This window comes from Mucor velutinosus (genome assembly GCF_035048745.1).
Source record: "Mucor velutinosus strain NIH1002 chromosome Unknown tig00001544, whole genome shotgun sequence".
Classification (NCBI taxonomy): domain Eukaryota; kingdom Fungi; phylum Mucoromycota; class Mucoromycetes; order Mucorales; family Mucoraceae; genus Mucor; species Mucor velutinosus.
In genome coordinates this window covers 2,211,405-2,224,527 of record NW_027041908.1, presented here as the reverse complement: position 1 = coordinate 2,224,527, position 13,123 = coordinate 2,211,405, and the positions used below count along the sequence as shown (strand labels likewise).

The following is a 13,123-nucleotide window of genomic DNA, read 5'->3' as shown; positions in this document are numbered from 1 at the left end:
ACAAGCATCATAGAAAAACCAAAGAACAAACGTCACCAGCAGAGACCAAAGAAGCAACCACCAGACATGATGAACCCAAAAAGAAACAAGCAGCAGAGAAGGCAGAGAAGTAATAGCAGCAGCACTCACTCATACAAGCAAAAAATTACTAAAACCTAATAAACAAACTCAATTAGTGTTAATTCTACGCCTTCCAGTGTTCGTTATTGAATAGTACCTAATATATTCCACTTCAAAGAAGCAGTTTCAAGTTCTTCCAGAAGTACAAGACAGATTTATTGGAAGCTAGAGTGTTATTATCAATTAAACAGTTTCCAAACCGACCATGACTTGATGCTAAACGCGTCTTGCAAAAAGGGAAAAAAAAAACGGGGATATGGAAAAAAAATGAGACGGCGCCCTATCCGGCGTCACGGCTAGTAGATTTGGTCTCAGTCTTCTGCAGTGGCACCCCCTAATTGCGGCAATTTAATTTGAATTTGTGCAGTAGGTATTCTCGTGTTCAAACTTGACCTGTCTGACATCTTTTAAACGTTTTTGCCAGATTTCACTATGAAAACTCTCGTTATTATAACCAGCTTTCTAATACAAACTTAGAGAACTAAGGAAGCCGCATCGAATGATTTTAATTATATACAGTTTTTAAACTGAAAATATTGAGCAATTCGCAAAAGTATGAAAACAGGTTTTCTATGAATATGTCAAAATTTAGCGTATGCAAGTCTTATAGAAAGAGCTTCCAATGTCGCATTTTATCATTACAATCAATGTGACCTAATATATATCATAGAAAAAGTCTTCATTTTTGGGGTGAAAAGCGCGATCATTTGATTTTCAAGAATTTTTCTTTGCTAATACTCATGTAAATATGAGAATTTTCATGGGTTTGCAATGACCCAGAAAATTTTGAGATAAAGCATCAGTAAGTAAAGCGTGGCCAAGAGAAGGCGTGTGGTGCTACTCCAAACGCTCAAAACGCTTTGTGGCATGAGTTATTCATGCTTGAAAATGGCTAGATTTGAACAGAATTTGACCTAAAATGACGGTGTAGTGGGTTGCGTTGTCAGAAGAGTCAGTAAATTACACTTCTGTCTGATGGCTCAGATGTTCTGCATTGTACAGAACTCAATTTTCAAGTAATAGGCGCTTTTATTATAATTCCAAGGCTCAGATCTTGCTGTAGAATACATCTGCAGTGAAATCAGGTTTAAACAGATTTCACAAAAAAAAAATAAAGCAATAGTAAAATACAATAGAAATCAACTGTATTTTAATTGCGTATAAAATGAACTCAAGGTCCTGGAATTGAGTAGAAAAAAAAAGTATTTATACATTTGCAATTAGCTTGCAAGATTAGCGATGATAGAGAGCAATAGGTGCTGCTATTGCGATGTCTGGCAAAGGCTTTTGATATTTGATTTAAAGTGGTAATCAATGCAAGAGCAATGGCCATAAGGGTCGACTTGACTAATAACCTTGATGGGCTTGGGTGAGCTATCGTCATAGCATGGTTTAATTTAACCTTGATAGTTTGAGGTGTGATGTTTGTTATTCAAGTGTAGAACCCCTTTCTCTAGAGTATTGTGAAACTATGGCAGCAGGGCATAGTTGTCATATTTGAATATGCTTGTTATTGATTTAATTCTATTTGGATAAAGATACCATCACCTATTACGACCATCATGGGTGTGATTGAATACACTGTGATCAGGAGTGATTCATTCACACGATGTGCGATATAAGCGTGTATCTTTACTTTAGTATTTTTAAATGGGTTTTTGATGTACATTTGAGCGCTTTCATTAATAGATCCAAATAGCATGAATTTGAATGAGTGCTATTTGATGAACTTTGGTTTTCAATTAAGTTGCGTTTGGGTGGCTATTTCATTACAGCATTTGCTGTTTCAGTGGCTGTGGTGGTGGTTGTAGTTTTGAGCGTTGTCTGATCAGAGCCTTTGTAAATATACTTGTTGATGTACTTAATTGCCTGGACGCTACCACATACTTTGACATTTACATGGGCATTGTATTTTTTTGACAAATAAGGGTTGTATGGCACTACCCACTCATTCGTCATGTGGAAATCGCGGTAGACACCCAACTTGTCCTTAACGCGCACCTGATGAGAACGACCATCTCTTCTTCTTCTATAAGTAGGATAACCATCAGCACTGGTCACCGTTACTGGCTGGTAGTTTTTGGGAAATTTCTTTGAGCATACATCATTGCCAAAAGCATCTTGTACCATACACGGAGACTTTGAGTTTAGCTCGCCACATGGGCCATGCATCATATTGCGAGTGATGATTGCATGCAATTCAGGTTCTTCTTCAACATTTGGGATCTCAGCACAAATGATCTGATCAATCCTCTCTGTTTCTGCATCCAAAAATAATAGCATATGACCGTGAGGGAGACCACGCTTTTGATACTCAATAGTCCTTACAATGCCTTTATAACAGCCAAAGACCTTTCTGTCTTTCAAGTCTTTAAGCAGCTCTCGGTGCTTAAGGTTGAATACTCGAGCAACCAAGTCGGGGCGATCAGCGGCCGTTTGGCCTGGCAACAATTCATCTTGGATCTCCCTCCAGTTTGGGTTGGCAGTAAATGTGATGAAGAACGTTGGCTTACCAAAGAATCTAGAGATAGCCATTGCATTTTGGTATAGCTGCATCATGAATCGCGGTCCACCAGTGAAGCTACTGGGCAAGATGAACGTCTTTCCCACCTGTTCGAGGTCTGAGTCAGCAGCAGAGGTAGCATCAGCAAGTCCTTTATACACATCAGCGCGAAGATTCGTCTGATTCACTTTGATCCAGTTCAGTTTTTTTTTGCTCACAGATTGCCCAGGCATCAATCACATATTGTTGAAATAGACGTCTTGACAAAAAAAAAATGATCTTTGACTCGTTGTTTCTAACATGCAATCGAAATCTGTAGAACACGCCCTGGGTAAGTCGGCTATCTGACACTTGCTGTTGTTGTTGCTCTGCTGGTGTCTCATCTTCTTCGCTCTCAATAATCATGGCATCAACAGTTTGCGCTGACGATTGCAGTCGATGGCCCCAATTCCACCCATATTCACCTCTAGGAAAAAGCAAAGCATAATGAAGAGGCATATATGCAGCATGTGTCTCATTGATACGCTTAAACTGGCCTTGAGCCCTGGCCGAGGAATTGCTACGATATGTGATCAAAATATCTCTGAAACTCCTGTCAGAACACTCGTTTGGGATGATGGCAGCAATCTCGTTGACAGCAGTTGGCAGATTTTGAGTGCGTTTGTCCTTGCCAACAACCAATTCCATTTGCATCTGAGGACTGAGCCTGATGTGAGCATTCTCGCTAACACCATCTTGAGCTTGCCTCTCTTCTTCTTCTTTCAGGATTTCGTGAGCATGTTTGTAGATGCTTACAAATGGATTGCCACAAACTAAAGGATCAGCAATCATTTCACTTAGTTGCTCAATGATCGTGTCGTCCAATCCTTGATTTCTGGGGTCTGCACAGCGAATCGCAGCGGCATACTCTGGGTCGTAAACGTACAGCTGGCTATACTTTGGCACATTGCTCAAATTTAGTGGTACTTGCAAGTGATAGAGTTCCCCATGAACACGAACCGGCGTGATGCCGCCTCTCATCTCATTCTCTCTATCTCTTTGGAGCTGCTCAGGCGTAGCATCGGTGCCAAATGATGTAAATGCGAACAAAGTGTTGTATTGTCGCATGTGCTGCAAAAAATGAGAGGACCGAGGATGGCTTCCGTTGATCAAGCTATTTAAAGGCTCGGGAGGCTCTTGCAAAAGGGGCAAGACAGCTCTACCTTTTTTGCAGCAAGCATGAAAGCAGTTGTCGTTTACTCGCTGTTGAACAGCCCTCTCTGCGGCCCAATGCAAAGCTCCACATCCATCACATTGGTTGTCCATTCTGCCCAAATCTGAACGTTGTACTCTTCCAAGTTCTGATACAAACGCTGCAGGTGCTCTTGGTGTTCTTCGATTCGCCAATCTTCTTTGCCTGGCGTAATTTCGCGCTCGTTCCTGAATGTTAAGCACAAAGAATAAAAGGATTATTATTTGTAGCTTATAAAAAATGTTCGATATTATAAAAACAAGAAAAGACTTAGTTGAATAAGATCAGACACAAAAACTAAAGATTTATTGATGAAGACAAGAGTTATTCTATTTATACTAAGTTCTGAATGTCAAAGTAGCAATTTATCTTGTACAACGCTTATCACATTTGGTGAACCTCAGTATTTAGATAGCTGAGATGCACTTCACTTATCATAGCTTGTCCATGTTGTTGCACAACACAGACATATCTACCCATCAAGAATACCTTAATCTTTATAGAAAGTTGTAGCCCTTCTGGCACAACACTATTGATATAGACTAAGAAGACTGTACCTATCGAATACATGCTACTAGATCGATATTAACTATCCTTATAGAAAGGATAGATCAGGGTACTTTGGATGAGAGTCTAATTATTCATCCAGGCAAAGCTAAATCATGATTAGTTTGCTGGAGTTGTCTTTTAGCATGATTAGACATTGGTTGATCTGAGTTGACTTATTTGTCAATCTAATTAATAGAACTTTTATCCATTGTTATAGTATATAAGAAGGATCATCTACCTGTCAAGTAGAGGGACTTCAGTTTACTTTACACCTGTCAGTTTGATAATAAAACATACCTTTATCAAGTTGACTTTACTGTTTTATTTTTTTTCTGTGAATTTTAGTCTATAAAGCCTCAAATTCCACAGCGGAACTTGTAGGCATCATGAATGTCTATTCGCCCGACTTTGATAAAAAATATCGTTGTTTGCTCGCCCCCATTATTCTGACATCGAGTCAGGCTGTCCGGTGTCAGCATTTCTCTTTAAATATGAGTAACATCGTTGATAGACTTTTAGTCTAGCTTCACGACTAGATATGGTATTTCTGTCGTGAAAAACCATCGAAAGTATCCTGATAACCTGATGAGCATCTAATTCAATCCAAGCAAGTCATTAGCTTCAAACTTGCATAGTATTATTAATGCTCAAGTGTCAAGATTACTGTAATAATCGCACATTTCAAAACGCAAGATCTGAGCCTTGGAATTATAATAAAAGCGCCTATCACTTGAAAATCGAGTTCTGTACAATGCATAGCATCTGGGCCATTAGACAGAAGTGTAATTTACTGACTCTTCTGACAACGCAACCCACTACGCCGTCATTTTAGGACGAATTCTGTTCAAATCTAGCCAATTTGAGGCACGAATAACTCATGCTACAAAGCGTTTTGAGCGCTTGGAATAGCAACAGACGCCTCCTCTTAGCCACGCTTTACTTCCTGATGCTTTATTTCAATTTTTTTTTGAGTCGTTGTAAATTCATGAAAATCATCGTTTTTCCATTAGTATTAGCAAGGGAAGATTCTTGAAAATCAAATGATCGCGTTTTTCTCTCCAAAAATGAATACTTTTTCTATTAGGCTCTTATATGCTAAATTTTGACATGTTCACAGAAGCCCTATTTTCATATTTCTGAAAATTGCTCATTATTTTTGTTCTGAAAGCTAAAAGTAATCAGCACCATTCGATGAAGCTTCTTTAGTTCTCTAGAGATGTTTTAGAGAGTTGGGTGTGATAACGACAGCTTTCATAGTCAAATTTAGCAAAAACTTTTAAAAGATGTGAGATCAATTCAAAGTTGAACACGAAAATAACCACTGCACGATTTCAAATTAAACTGCCGCTATTACAGCTGACACGGCAGAAGACTAAGATCAAAGCTACTGGTCGTGACGTCGAATAGAGCGCCCTCTCATTTTCCCATATCCTCGTTTTTTTCCCCTTTTTGCAAAACGCGTTTAGTATCAAACCATGGTGGTTTTGGAAACCGTTTCATTGATAATACCACTCTGGATTCTGATAACGCTGTATTGTACTGTGAGAAAGACTTGGTGCTGCTTTTATGAAGTAGAATATATTAGGTAGCATTCGATAACGAGCATTGAAAGGCATAGAATCAACACTAATTGAATTTTTTATTAGTTTTTGATAATATTTTTGCCTGTTTGATGTGGGTGCTGCTGACATTACTTCTCTGGTATAGCTGCTGCCTGCGTCTTTGGTTTATCATATCTGGCGGTTGCTTCCTTGGTCTTTGTCTGGTATCTGCTGGTGGCGTTCGTTCTTTGGTTTTTCTATGGTGCTGGTATTGCTGCTGATGTTGCTGTTGCGGCTGCTAATCGGGTCTTTGATGAATTCGTAATAATAAGTCGATGATAATAATCAGTTGTCAACTGTATCTAAAACGAAAGCAAAGAGCTTCTTTATTACAGGGCATCTAGCTTGCTTAAATATGGTAGATCCCTGGTCAATGACTACTACGTTGAGATGGTATATAAATAGCAGGCCACTGGGGCCTTATGGATTGTTGGTATAGCTTGTTGAGAGGCCACCTAAGTCGGTATGTTTCATGTAGTGTAGGTGGATCTCGATATTTTGACATTGGGGAGATTGAATGTATTGTAGTTCCTGAGGCACCTGTGCACACACAATTGACTGGACTTGTAAACATAGATGTGATGTGATACGATGAACATCATCTATGCTGCTACACTGTAAAAGGTGGCTTGAGGAGAAAGTGAATGTAGCCTAAGATGCATGCTTGTATGCAACATTACCCCCACCCAGCTTTCGACCAGCCACAAACTAGGATATCATACGAGCCGAATGCAATAATCGAGGATACAACACAGAACGAAGAGACAGAACCAAGAAACAAGAAGGCGATACAAACAGGTAGACAGGCAAAGCGATGGAAACCAATATGAAGTAAAAAAAACCGAGATGGTGCCAAAAAAAACAACATACATGGGGTATACGAGGAGAGGTTATCAGAAGATGATAGCAGCAAAGGGAATAGCAGATCGAAGAAAAACCTTGTAAAAAAAACCATATTCAGGCCAAAAAAAACAAATCAAGGACAAAAAGATCACGGCTATTGCTGAATGTTGTGGTTACGAGAGTTTGGAATCGACGGATAACGCAATGTGACGGACGGTCCTGCATGCTTACGACGACTATAAATCTTGCGCTTATTGACAGTGTTGGGAAGGAGTCGATTGGGATTCTTGTGATCCGGTGCAATGCGATCCCAGTAGTCGCGAATAGGTCGTTTGGAATCAAAATCGCTTTCATATTGCCAGGTATTGTCCTTCGAGGACGGATAACCTACCCAATTGACAAGAAACTTCATTCGACCAGTCTTTCTTTCAACGCGATGATTGACGATGGCTTGCACTTCATAGTGGCGAGGAAGTAAGCCTTTTGTAACATGATTGTCCGAGAAATCGACAACGCGAATGTGCTGGGTAGGCACATCACGGGGCAGCAATTCACCAGTAATGTCGGCTAAAGTATAACTACCATTGCGAGTATAGTTCTTGATGAAATATGGACCGAGCCATCTGGGGTGAAGTTTAGTTGATCTGACAGGGTCGAAGAGCATGACCTTTGAATTGATGGGATACTTCTCTTCAATGATCTTGTGATGCTTTTCGAAGCGCTCATGGTCGCGCAATTGTGTTTCTTTGATACGCTTATGGATGGCAGGGATTACCACATCCTTAATGTTCTGTAAGCGGGCATCAATGACTTCCTTGGTAGGATCCTCGGGTGTCTGGTCAGCATTAGGCAATTGAGTGTAATCCTGGAAGAGATTTGGGGCACGCCCAAACATGATAGCAAACGGCTGCGATTGATGCAATCTAGCGTATTGAATGTTCATGGCATACTGAATGACATCGAGATACTCATCCCATGCCTCAGGTTCTGCAGCATCGTGTGTCAATGATTTAATGATAGATCGTTTCGAAATGCCCACATACGCTTCGACAACACCATTAGCTTGCGCAGCGTACGGCAACGAGGTCAAGCGATCCATGCCACTAATCTGACTGAACTCTCTCATAAATGCTCCAACAAATTCAGAGCCATTGTCACTAGTGAGTCGCTTGGGAAATCCAAATAGACAACATACACTAAGCAATGCTCTTGCAACAGTGATTGGACTCTTATCAGGAAGAGCTCGTAGAATGGTGAATCGACTGAAATAATCGACAATGACTAGCAGGAAGTTATTGCCCGAGGTGGAAGTCGTAGCGAAATCACCTAAATCGATAGCTATATGATCGAACACATTGTCTGGCAACACGCTACGAGGAGGATGATATCCCACTTGGTAGATACCATGCGATTGACAAGCATGACAATCCTTGGTTACTGTGGCGATGTCATTGCGCATGTTGGTCCAATGTACCTTGTAATCATTGTGCAAAATCTTTTCCATTGAATTGATGCCCACATGACCGAGTAAATGCACTCGCATAACAAGCTCTAGACGATCCTTCTTCGGAGGAGTCATGTAATCAGCATATTTCATAGCACGTGAAATAAGAGCATTACAATCTGACTGTCCACCAGATGAACCATTGTATGAACTTTTGGCATCAGCAATCAGTTGATTCTTTAAATCTTGAGCGCTGACAGATGGCATGTTGTAGGTGCTCGCATCAAAAATATCAACATTGCTATCATTCAATTCCTTGGAATAATAGTGTGGATCCAATTCGGTTGGCATCCCAAAGGAAAGCTGCTGCAATTGCTTTCGATTGTTGAACTGCTTCTTGCGTTTGAACTGCGTACGATTGGAGTGATTGGGCTTAGCAAGAGAAAATTGAGTGACTTGGGACTCTTTGGCGTTGGTGAAGCCATGTTTGTTCTTTCGCGTAGGTTTACGCTTTTTTTCAGGTAGCATAATACTTTGATTGTTATAACGATTACCCCCACCCAGGTTATTGCCACCCTCGTCATCGTCAGAGGTGAATAACCGACTGAGTGCATCAGGTAATAGGTTACGCGTACCAGGGATATGAACCAGCTCATACTTGTAATCAAAGAACAGTTTTTCATACCACGTCAACAGCATCATGTTGGGCGTACTTTGCGTTTGAAGCCAGATTAAAGAGCGATGATCTGTGTGCAAGACAAACTCAATACCGAAAAGACATTTGTGGTATTTGGTAAGCATGTAGACAATGGCAAGCAACTCACGTTTGGTGGTAGAATAGGCCATTTCAGAAGGGGAAAGCTTACGACTCGCCATGACAACGTAATGAACCACGCCATCCTTGATGTAGTAGATGATACCACCGATAGCAGTAGCTGAGGCATCAGTAGCGACGTGCAGCTTGTAACGAAAATCAACTGGGCTGAGAGCGACTGGAGACGACAAAGCATCCTGCAACGATTTGAATGCCTTGGTGTGCGCATCAGTCCACAAACCAGAAAGGGATTTACAATTGCGCAATGCATCGAGAGGTGCTGCCAGTTCGCTGTATCCAGGGATGACATTTCGAAAGTAATTGCAAAACCCCAAGTACTTCATCAGCTGCTTACCAGTGGTAGGTATAGGCCACAGATGAAAATTGGTCAATTTGCGAGCGTCAGGCACAAGGCGGTTCTGAATGATGCTCCAACCCAGCACATGAGTACTGCGCTGAGCAAACACAAACTTGTCCTGGTTAATTTGGAGATTAGCCTTGGTCAGACGACGGATCACCTCAGCGACTAACGCAACGTGCTCATCCAGAGAGTCAGTGTACGTAAGGCACCCTAAATCGTCGATATAAAGTGACACCTGATCAAGCATGTCGGTAAACAAATTGGATATCAAGCGCATAGCTAAATTGCCCATGAAATTTACTCCAAAGCAAACCTTCCTGTGGACCCATTGCGTTTGCGTGAATGGATCGGTAAAGGTTAACTTGTGGCGATGACGTGGATCGACCAAGAAACTCGTGAAGAAACTTTTGATGTCGATGGAACTCGTCATGACAGCGCGGCTGTGACGAGCATGGATCTCATCAATGCGAGGCATAATGTACTTGTCAGTGGAGACCAAGATTTGGTTGAGTAGGCGAACGTCAGCAACAATACGTGGCTTGTCAAACGAATATTCACCATTAGAATTCTTTTTGGCAACGACGAGCAAAGGAGAATTCCAGCCATTATGACTTGGACTGCGCTCAATGACACCATCTCGTTCCCACTCCATCAACTGCTTAGACACAGCTTCCTTATAGACAACTGGAATAGGATAGGGAGCACGATAGGCAACCTTACCAGGGATTGTCTCGAGTTGGACAATCGCACCAGGCAAGTTACAATGAGTAGTGGCAAGATCAATGGCAGCATTTTCTACCAATAACTGTTCAATAGGTTTGAAAGCCTTTGCACGCTCAGCAGGTGATCCGTATGGATCGTTATTAGGCTCGATGTCAGGATCAATGGGGTCGGGAAGTCTGGGTCCAAGCTCTTCAAACCATGTTGAAGCAAGGCCAGTGATTCCAATCTGTAGATCAGGCATGATATCCAACCCAAGCAACATGGGGCAATCATCCGAATCAGTAAAGAAATCAAATATCTCAAATGTGTGAATAAAACTGCGTTTATTATACGAGATTTTAAGTGAGCAAGTGCCAATACGAGGTTTAACACTGTCTGTATGGCCTAACTGGACCTGACCATGAACAGAGCGGTTGATTTGAACACCAAGCTGGTTGGCGAAACGAGGGGAACAAATTGAAAATGTACATCCCGTATCTAAAACACCATATACCTTGTGCGATTCTACGACAAGCGGAATAAGAAGTGAATTAGACTTATTAACAGGCAAGATGGAACGTTGATTATCCTTACATTTGTGTGCATGAACTGCAGTATGTAGATCAATGTCCATAGGCTCAACAGCCGAGTGGCAATCACTTTGATCGTGACGACTCTGTTTAGCAACAGCAGCGGGCACCAACAACGAGGAACCAGATTCACTCGAGTTGTTGTTACTTTGCTGATCTTCCTGAACAACAACAGAATTACCAGTAGTAGGTTGGGCCTGAGGAGACGAAATAGACGATGACGACAATGCGGCACTGCGGCCACCATTGGTCTCAACAGCAAGACGAGATTGAGAACGCGGAGGGTTCTTTTTGATCACTTGCAAAAGCTCAACACAGTCGTCAGTGCTATGGGTCTTGCTATTTGGATGGTATCTGCAGAACTTGGCTGCACCAGCCTCAGACAACGAGCCCACAGTAGGATCAACAGCAGAAGCAGTTGCAATAGCAGTGCTACCAGCGGTGGTAGCAGACGACACCACGCCCTCTTGAAGGCGCAGCATACCAAAACGATGTAAGGTACTAGTAGGAGCATCACCAGTACGCACAGCCGTGTTGCACTCATGGGGACCAGCAGAGTAATTGTGGGCACCACAAGTACGGCATCGATCTGATGCCTTGGCATCCGCAAGCGACATCATGTAACGACGACCCGATGCTTGGTTGCTGGTTGGCATTGAGTTGGCACCACCTTTGTTTTTCAACTCTTCCAAGAAGAGCTTACATTCCGAGGTGTCATGGTTGTGAGGCTTTCCATGGTGGAAAGTGCACGACTTGGTAGCCTTGAAGTGAGGCTTGCCCACGCGGCCAGAAGAGACACCAGCACGAGACACAGCGGCAGGACCATCAGTAGATGAGGATGATGCCTTCATGGTATGTGAGCGGCGGGGGGACGCAACTGGAGCCCATTGTGATGCAGCAGATCCAGCAGCAGTGCGAGCAAAAGCGGGTGCTGAGATGGCAGCAATCTCATTTGCGGTCATAGTTGATAGTGATTCACGAGCGATACTGACGATAATGTCAACATCGTAACTATCAATGATGCCCTTGGATTGACGGATGGTGTTGATCTTATCTTTGACTACCCAAGGAATGGCATCCAGGAACAACTTAGCCAACAAGTAATCGGATGGGGCTTGATCCAGGGATCGACGACGCAAGTCAGTAAAACGATCAAGAAAGGCCTTCACGTTTTCACCGGGCAAAAGTTGAATGCTCAACAAATCAGACGCACAACGTTGACGTTCTTCCAATACGCTAATGCCATAACGAGCCTTGATAGCCGACTTGAAATCATTCCACGATGCAGGAGCAGTGCAAGCAGAAGTGAACGAGCCGTACCAAGTACGTTGTTCTGGAGACAGCATAGGTGGTACTAAGCGAGCATATTCCTTGTCGAAATCCATCTTGTAAGCGAACATGACATCCTCAAACTTCAACAGACAAGCGTCGACTGTAGGAAATATAGGGCTTTTGGGGTCGAATTCATCCATACCAACCCACTGAAATGCAGGTAAGTTGTTGGGAAAGAAAACCGGTACTGAGGCGCTCTTGTTGGATTTGACTCCATCGACTGAGGATGAGCCAAACGAAGCAGCAGCCGAAGAAACGAGGTTATCATTTGCAGTAGCTTTGGATGCCAGCAAACAATCTCGAATCTGTATGATACTTTGAATGGACGTATTCAACTGGATCAACCGAGCTAGGGCCTGGGCTCTGGCCTCCTCACTTTGCTCGAGGAGCAAGGTCGTAGAGAGAAGCTGAACTTCGGCGAGCTGATTGTCAACAATTAGCTTCAACTGATCAGTGCGACCTTGAAGATCCACATCACTAGAAGATGAACTAGCAGAGGAAGGGGGGTCGAGGTCCATCGCATCACTAGCAGTAGTAGTGGGAGCTTCGCCAGCTTGACCACCCAATTTCTGAGACGTTTCAGCGAGAAAAAACTGAGAAGGGCCAGTAATATCTACAGCCTTGGTGGCACTGGCGTCTGAAGGATGCAGCTCAGTGTTTCCAGCAGGCTTAGATTCGGAACTGGGGGGTGTGGTGGTACTTTGAGCAGACATCAGAGTATACAAAATTGAGAAGTAGTAGTAGTAAGAGTAGTAGCAATGATACAATCAAGGTTTTGATTAAAAAAAATGATGAATTCGTAATAATAAGTCGATGATAATAATCAGTTGTCAACTGTATCTAAAACGAAAGCAAAGAGCTTCTTTATTACAGGGCATCTAGCTTGCTTAAATATGGTAGATCCCTGGTCAATGACTACTACGTTGAGATGGTATATAAATAGCAGGCCACTGGGGCCTTATGGATTGTTGGTATAGCTTGTTGAGAGGCCACCTAAGTCGGTATGTTTCATGTAGTGTAGGTGGATCTCGAT

At 42.4% G+C, this 13,123-nt stretch overlaps 2 protein-coding genes across 2 annotated transcripts; both read right to left on the bottom strand.

Annotated features, from left to right (window-relative positions):
* Positions 1-1,881: 1,881 nt before the first annotated feature.
* Positions 1,882-3,730, bottom strand: YCK2_4 (Palmitoylated plasma membrane-bound casein kinase; the record flags this gene model as incomplete). The annotated part of the gene is made up of 2 exons (XM_064825293.1): positions 1,882-2,802; positions 2,924-3,730. The coding sequence occupies 2 exons, from the start codon at positions 3,728-3,730 to the stop codon at positions 1,882-1,884; spliced, it is 1,728 nt and encodes a 575-aa protein (XP_064680670.1).
* A 3,271-nt stretch (positions 3,731-7,001) lies between these two features.
* On the bottom strand, positions 7,002-12,803 carry ATC70_006010 (MFS domain-containing protein; the record flags this gene model as incomplete). The annotated part of the gene is made up of 1 exon (XM_064825292.1): positions 7,002-12,803. The coding sequence occupies one exon, from the start codon at positions 12,801-12,803 to the stop codon at positions 7,002-7,004; it is 5,802 nt and encodes a 1,933-aa protein (XP_064680669.1).
* Positions 12,804-13,123: the final 320 nt, after the last annotated feature.